Here is an 8,282-nt window from a genome sequence, read left to right as displayed (position 1 = left end):
TTATATGATGATGAATGTTGAGTTAGTGACTGAATCGCGTGTTCAAGTCTGGCTTAACCAATAATGTAAACTACTAAATTATGCATGCTTTTAACATGACTTTAGAAATGGGTTGCCCATTACATTGAAAAGGTCATTCTGAAAATGAAACAAATTTAAATTATAGTCAACGCTCAAATATCCTTCAGACCAAAAAAAAAAGATTGGTAATTCGAATTTCGAAGTTTCTTCTGTCTATTTCAATGCTGTTCTTGAACACTTGACCTCATAGATAATACAGTAATGTTACATATACTATATTTTTATACCATAATTTCATATTATCTTATGTGGTAACTTATATGTCATTCATACATTGGATACTAAAAAATAAAAATAAAAATCTACAAAGGAAAAGAAAAACTTTGTTCAATAAAGTAAAGATACGTCAGATGGTATAAAAATGTGGTATAAGAATGTGGTAAGTATAGTATTATTCTAGATCAATATATAAACCATCTCTATTTTTTTTTTTCTTTTCTTTTTTTTTCTCTTCCTTTGCCTGCAATATTATCAATGAAGCTATATATAGCCATAGGCAGGGCCAGCAAAAGTCGACCAAACTTGCCAACCTGCTTGATTCGCACGTACGAGGGATATATTTGTTGGAAGACCTCATTTAAATAGGACAGTACTTGATAAACGACCACCACATAATTTAATCCAATGCACATACGTTTTATCCACATGGTTATTGCTGCTCCTCCTAATTGACACAAATCTCTTGGTGGGATCCATAATATGTGGATCATAACCATTCAGACATTACAGAATGAATGAAAACATACATGAAGGATATCAGGTGGACATCGAGGACCAAATCACCAATAAGTCTGGCTTTTGTGGCACAGGCAAACATCCACTGCCTTAAGATGGTGGGCTAGCTGGTGCCAATAACATATAATTGTTCCAAAAAGGTTCTCTTTTTTGTTTAAGACACAAACAAATGGTTGAGAAAGAGACCTCTTTAGTCCTTGTTTTTTTTTTTTTGTCAAAACCTCTTTTGTCCTTGGAAAACCATAAGATGTATAAGAATGGAAGACATACTCACCTTTATTTGAGGCATATAAGAAGACCCTTTAACAAGTGTTAGGCAGAAAGACAATCATATTAATGGATTTTATATCAGCATGCATATGTATAGAGACCTTAAACTGCTGTGAGACGTTTTGAAACGCAAATTGGTTTGTCGTTTTTAAAAGTCATCAAAAGGACAGCAGGAGGAGCACAGCCTCTCTTAATTCTTCTCAGACTGTCCCTTTGTCCCTTTGTAATTCATTAATGCATATGCAGCACAGGGATACAAAACCAAGATCAAGGGGTCCATATGATGACCATGTGATAAGGACATTACATTCTGATTTAGTTTATTATGCAGTAAATGATGGACCTAATTTAGTCCCAAAAAGTATACATTTTTGTTCCCTTTTCTAACTTGTTTAGTGGATTAAATTTATGAACTCTGAGTCAGTATACACTACCACTCTGTTTGTTTGGGAATCTTTCTGCTTTCTGCAATTTCACAGATCGGTAAACCCAGTTCACAAACAACACACAGGGCCTCCTGTTTCAAGATAAAAGAGTTGAAATAAACAATAAAATCTATTTTGTCAAATGGGTAGGACCTTGTTTCCATTTATCATTATCAAATAGCTCAATGAAAGTGTGTTCTGTTTTAGGACAACCAGTGCTGCTTAACTATAAATTAAGCAGATTAAAGGTTGTGGTGTGCTGTATAGTTTGATTGCTCCTTATGATGACATAATCATTTCATATATTTTAAATTAGATCACTCCCAGAACCACTTTTCTGCGAAAGCAGATTAGGAAGGTCTTTAAATTGTGATTCTAAATTGGATATAGTACTGAATGATTGTGTGTCAGTGTGTGTACATTCCAATTTCTTTTTTTAGAAAAAAAGAAAGAAAAGAAAGTAATGGTGTGTGTAACTAATGAAGCTTTGGTGTGTGATAATGATGCATGCTTAAGAATACATGACAAGGATAGAACTGTTTTAGCCGTTGGAGCACATGGTAGGTGTAAGGCATGGGATACCTCCAACCAAATATATGATGTTAAGTCTCTTCAATTAAATATTGGGGGTGGGACTAGAACTGTTTAATTATCTTACAATAAGAGCAAATTGCTACTAAATTATATTAATGTGGCTTGTGTTTTTATTAATAAAATTTTATTTTCCTTCAAAGAGAGAGAAAGAGAGAGTGCATCTCCTGGTTGCTTATTTTTTAAGTTTTTTTTTTTTTTATCACAAATGGTCTCTTAACTTGAACCAAAATATTAATTTGGTCCTTAAAGTACATTTTTACTCAATATTGTCCTTCATATTTACTAATGCACATCAATGTTGCTCTTCTGTTCAAAGAATTGTCGTTAAAAATGATCACGTACACAACACGAAACCTTGTTTTAGGAGTAAAATGTCTTAACACACACAAAGAGGGTGTGTTAAGACTCGGGCTAGGGAGTTTTTTTTTCTTTTGTTTTTTAATTCTTATTTTTTTAATCTTTTTTAAGGGTAAACTTGGAATTAAATAATTTAGATGATCTTTTTTAGTGGTTATGAGATTTGTGAAGGCCATTTTTGCCCTAAAAAAAGGTCATGTGCACTGTACATGATAATTTTTTATGAAAATTCAGACGAAATGCAATAGAAGGACAATATTGATATGTGGTAGTAAAGATGGAAGATCACATTAAGTGAAAATGTACTTTAAGAACCAAATTGATATTTAGGTAAAAATTGAGGGACCATTTGTGATTAAAAAAAAAAACTAAATTTTTAATAAGAGTAGTGCTTGAATTATATTGTATTTTGAATTAGAATTCTAAATGATGTGGTAGCAATTTATAAATTCATATTTGGGTCTAATTTGAAACTCATCAATTTACAACAAGTAAAACATTAGCCTGTTATGCTATTTGGGTTGAGGATACAAATTTGAAATTTTTAATATTATTATAATAAAAGATAAGAGAAGAGAAATTATTTGGGAAGTTAGGGCATAATTGTAGATGGGTACCTAATAAACCACCGAATTATTGGATAGGTAGCAATCACATGGGATGGGACACTAGGTTACCAAGTTATATGTTACAAGTTACCAATTAACCATGATTTCAACAATTGCAACTTGCAAGTGCAACACTAGTGTTTGCCTTGTGCAACTAATAACCATGTATTGAAGTCAAATAGAAATAATAGAAGAATCTTAGATGGATCAGTACATGATAAGGACACTTAAATGACTTATCAGAGTTAATCACGGACCTGATAGTATAGAATCTCAAGGACCTGACCAACGTAAGTATTGATCTGCAGTACCACAGATCAATGGTCGCATACCCCAGTTCACATCACATGCTAACACGTGTATGCCCACTTTGAAAGTTTACCCACTTGGCAAGCCCAGAGAGCCAGCCAGAGTGGCACAGTCTTGACCAAAAACCCAACTACAAAATCGTGAATCTACACCATATCGCTCACACAAGAATCAATTGGATCAACACACTAACTATTTAGAACGATAAACTACTTCGTATATATAATAATTAAAATTAAGATAACTATGTTTTAAAGTTCATATAAGTTTAAAATTAAAATGTTCGAATATCTCTAGTATAAAATAGGACAACTAGCTCGGATTCCATTATTTAATTTCCTTCTGGACCACCAAATTAATGTAACCTGGACATGTTTCATCCTTGTACGTTCGTTTATGCTAGTTATAGAATGGGACAATTACCAATTAGTCTTACAAAGTTACAAGTACAGCATACTAATTATTAATTACTAGAAGTCTAGAACCATCCAGCCCTTGATGTTATAAATATATATAACAAATATAAATTAAAATGCGCAACAAAATGCATGCGCATTCGATTAAAGGGGTGCTGCTTCCTTATGATGTCAGAGACAAGCAAAGTCAGAAAAAGCATGAATCAAAGCACATGGTACATAACACTATGGGTCTTATAAATTATAATAAAAGGAATCCATATATGCATGCTTTAATATTTTTGTTAATTCCAAAACTAGAAGCCAAAACTTCACATGCCTTGTAGAATATTTAAAGCATATTATAAGCATGCAGTAATGTATAATCAATGAATCAAATTAAGAAGACATGTTACCAAGTAGGTACTGCATGGATCTTATAAAAGATGCTTCTGTATATTCCAAACCAGTTATAAGCTGAAAAGTGCTAGCTTCACATGACCTAGCTAGTTTGTAGAATATTTAAATCATATAAGCAGTGCTGTATATATATGCATGTATGTGTAGCCTGATTATCTATCCACAGCAGTACCGGTGCGGCGGTGCTTAATGTTTTTCATTAATTACCAACAGGGAATAATGACCCAAAAGTCCTTAATATTTATTACCCAAGTCATTGATTGCAGAGCTTCAAAATGTAGAGTAAACTGAGATTCAAAAACCAGCTTTCAAAAGTTAAAAGACCTAACCATATGGTAGATCAACTAATTAAGTATTGGAGTTGGGTTGAATAATAAATTAATTAAATTGCATAGTTTCAATTCAGTCCACTACTACCCCAGTTAAATATTTTTAATCAAGCACTACTAGCCAGTAAATCTGAAGCAAATCCTAGAGTCAAATTCGAGTAGTTTGACTACAACTTAATTAATAATTCAATACAATATATAGTGAAATATACATATTCAATTTGACACCCAATAACGCGTTTGACAAATGTTCATCATAATTTGTTTCTCTCATTTATATTACGTGTATATATTCTTTTTGTTTGAAGAGTAGAGTGTGGGGCGGTGCTACAAGTCGAACTGAATTGACTTTATATTGTACATAATTTGAGGAATGAAGGAAGTGAAAACGACTAATTTACAAATAATAATGTCTAATATATGTCACAATTAATATTGGTGCCCCACGTAAGGGGTGACCATTAATTTGTGCCACTTATTAGTCTGCTATATATGGTTTTCTTCCCTTTCTGTAACTTTCACTGAAAGCAAAGGAGAGTAGACCATTCCTCAAACAAAAATGTTGGTGGGAAAGTCCGTCAAATGGGTTTAAAGAATTAATGAATTTGGTTTAGAGCTCCTTAGCCACAGAGTATTCTCGGTATAACGACAAAACTGAGTTATTATGAGCAAAAATTAAGCAAAATAGTCATTATTTTATTGTCTTGTTTATAGTTTGTTTCAATTGTAATTGTAATTCTGTTACAATAGTAATTGCTGTTGTCACTTAGTTACAAATTATTAGTTATATTTGAAAATCTCTTATAAAAATATCTTTGTACATGGTACATGTAAAAAATCAATATCTAAAACAAGAAATTAATACATTTTGTAAATTGGTATTATATTGAAGGGAACTCTTATAAATTATAATACGACACCGTATTGTAGCTTTTACTACTGCGTCTTACTTTTTCTCCCACTGGAATTGTCTAAAATTTATAACTGTTAAATTAACCTTTTGGAAATAAACTCCAAAAGTGGCACCAACCAATTATGAAAGCACGTTCAAAAGCAAAAGGAGAAGTTAGATGGCAAGTACCGTTGACTGTACTGCTCACTCGAGACCTGGAAAAAGCCCAATTCCGATTTTTCTTTTTTTCTCGTTTTTAAATAAAAAAGCGAAAGTAAAATGTGCAATGAAGTCGTTGATATGGAGCCTCACTGATCATCGATCTGCGTGTGAGTGTGTTCCTCGTGATTCTAACCTTAACTTACCTGAAACCACGTAGCCGCTTGTTCAATTTTTTCATTGTTATTTTATGTGCCACTGCCTTTTGTCCCCTGCTCCCCAAAATTATTGAGCGCTTGCCACCCGTTATCTAAGGTGGCCTCTGTCACTGTGCTAGCCTGTTGGGATGTGGATAATTAATTAATTAATGCTTTAATTTAGATATTTAATTAACTATTAATTAATCTTTGTCTTCTGTGACACCGATAAGAATACTTGTTTATCAAACTTTTTTGGTCTTCGAGATGTAGTTCTGCCTAGATGTCTACATGGTGGTTGGACTCAATATACTGCCGACAGCTCACATGCTGCTGGTTCTCTCTAATAAAGACACTTAATTGGAGCTACCTTCAAAACTAGAAACAGACGATATTTGACAATATGGTTTGTCAATTTGGATTTTGGAGAGTAATACAAGTGTCTAATATTGTGGTGATATGGAAGTTTCTTTTCATTTTAGTCTTTTTAGATCATCCAATTAAATATACAATCAAATTTAAAAAATGGACCCATTTATTTATCTATTGGGAAGAAATAATAAGTTGTAATGGTGGGAGGCTAACGGAGCTCAACTTGGACTTTTTCATGTGATTTGAACTGGCAAACAATAGTGGGTTTCCTTACTATGAGGGGGTGTTGAATAAGTTTCAAAGTATATGCTATATTGCTATGTAAACATCTGTAGGCTGCAGAATATTTTGACATTTTTGTTCCACAAGTAGTATGGAATCAAGAAAAGTGTACAAGTAATAAGTGCACATGGATATTACAAGGCATATACTATATACCTCCTTCAAAGAACACAAATTTATTCCACCAAAATGAGGACGAAAATACAAAGGATGAAAGTGAAAGTGCACTCAAAGATTCCAAATCAAACACATTCATATTTTCCAACACTTTTCATGAACAAAACATGGTTTTATACTCAAAAGCCTTCTGCTTTCTCACTTCCGAATCTCTCTCACAAAAAAAAACAGAGAAGGCGGGGAAAGACAGGATCCTCAACCCCATATCTATTCTATCTACAACCTCAGATTCTCTCCAGAATATTTATTAAAAAAAAAAAAAAAGGGACAAAAACCAAAAAGAAAGACCCTTTTCAGAACTTCATGCAGCTGCTGGTTCTTCTCTGAGAGTAGCTAGTCTATTTCTTCTCTTAATTTCTAGCTCTTAAGAGTGAAAAAGGGGTTGTTTCTGGATCCATTCATGATGGGGGGTTTTGTGCTTCAAGACAGGAAAGTGGGATTGCTTAATATTCACAATACAAGATAGATGGCTGGCTTGCTGGGATTTATGTACTTGGTAATGCTTATTGGTTGCACTGACTGCTGCTGCTTTAAACTTGTCCAAGTCCGATCATCAGTCTATTGGGTTTGTCTCTCCACCACTCAAGATCCATGGGTGCCCTGCATTCCACAAACAACACAGCTTTGTTAGCAATCAAAAACCACATCAACAAAATAAACCCATGAATTAAAATACAAAAACAAAAGAAAAAATCAATTTGAAGACAGCCACAGAAATCTAACCCCCCACCAAAAGATCCCAACTTTTCCGTTCATAGTTTGCCAAAAACCCATCAAAGACTGAAACTTTTTCACAAATCCAACAAGACAATGTTAATTTAAGAAATACCCAGATACCAAAAGATGAACAAAAAGCCAGAAACTTACTAAGTGCCTGATCTGCAGATAGTCTTCTAGAAACATCCCTACAGATCATCTTCCTCAACAGATCCTTCGCCGCCGGCGACACAGATCGAAACACTTTTGGAGGGAACCTCAAATTCCCTCTCAAAACGGCCTGAAAAATCTCCGTCGCGGACTCACCGTAAAACGGTGGAACCCCGCCAAGCATTATATACAACATCACTCCGGCGCTCCAAACATCGACCTTCTCATTGTACTCTCTCCCCATCAGAACCTCCGGCGCAACGTAGTACGGCGTCCCCACCACACCCTCCATGGACCCTCCCTCACCGAACCACTCGGCGGACCCAAAGTCCGCGAGCTTCAGATTGTTCCTGGAATCAAAGAGAATATTCTCCGGCTTGAGGTCTCTGTGCACGACCCCGAGTCTGTGGCAGTGCGAGACAGCCTCGAGAAGCTGCTTCATTATGGAAGCGGCTTCGGGCTCGGACATTGTGCGCTTGACGATGCGGTCATAGAGAGTAATGGGCTCGCAGAGCTCGAGCACCATGGCCAAAGCGTCGTCGTTTTCGAAGACGTTGAAGAGTTTGAGAATGTTGGGGTGAGGAGCCAAAAGGGTCATGATCTTGGGCTCTTTCTCGAGGCAAGCGCGGTCGGTGTCGTCAGTGAGGATCGACTTGTCGATGATCTTGCAGGCGACGAACTCGGACGAGTTGGGGCAGAAGGCGCGGAGGATTGTGCCGAATCGGCCGCGCCCGATTTCTTCAAACAGTTGGTAGGCGTCTTTGAGAGTTTGATACATTTGCTTTGTGTTTCTCTCAATTTTTGTGTTGGGGG

The 8,282-nt window shown here is 35.3% G+C and overlaps 1 protein-coding gene across 2 annotated transcripts; it reads right to left on the bottom strand.

Moving 5' to 3' along the window:
* Positions 1-6,585: 6,585 nt before the first annotated feature.
* Positions 6,586-8,282, bottom strand: PPCK1 (phosphoenolpyruvate carboxylase kinase 1). 2 transcript variants are annotated; one of them, XM_086247222.1, is made up of 3 exons: positions 7,470-8,282; positions 7,326-7,388; positions 6,586-7,202 (listed from the first exon to the last, which is right to left on the bottom strand). In XM_086247222.1, the coding sequence occupies exons 1-3, from the start codon at positions 8,245-8,247 to the stop codon at positions 7,156-7,158; spliced, it is 888 nt and encodes a 295-aa protein (XP_086103348.1). In that variant the 5' UTR covers positions 8,248-8,282; the 3' UTR covers positions 6,586-7,155. The 2 variants fall into 2 exon arrangements, with proteins under 2 accessions (XP_086103348.1, XP_086103349.1); XM_086247223.1 differs by lacking the exon at positions 7,326-7,388.

The sequence above is a fragment of the Dryas octopetala genome, chromosome 6 (genome assembly GCF_963921425.1).
Source record: "Dryas octopetala chromosome 6, drDryOcto1.1, whole genome shotgun sequence".
Classification (NCBI taxonomy): Eukaryota; Viridiplantae; Streptophyta; class Magnoliopsida; order Rosales; family Rosaceae; genus Dryas; species Dryas octopetala.
Note: the sequence above shows the minus strand (reverse complement) of the source record. Positions and strands in the feature narration are given on the sequence as shown.

What these genes read in the sequence shown, in the direction of transcription:
- PPCK1 (XM_086247222.1), bottom strand. Translation starts at nt 8,247, where the DNA reads ATGTATCAAACTCTCAAAGACGCCTACCAACTGTTTGAAGAAATCGGG. An exon ending in ATCTGCAGATCAGGCACTTA is followed by an intron (nt 7,389 to 7,469) that starts GTAAGTTTCTGG and finishes TTTGTGAAAAAG; the next exon opens with TTTCAGTCTTTGATGGGTTT. An exon ending in TTGGGATCTTTTGGTGGGGG is followed by an intron (nt 7,203 to 7,325) that starts GTTAGATTTCTG and finishes TGTGGAATGCAG; the next exon opens with GGCACCCATGGATCTTGAGT.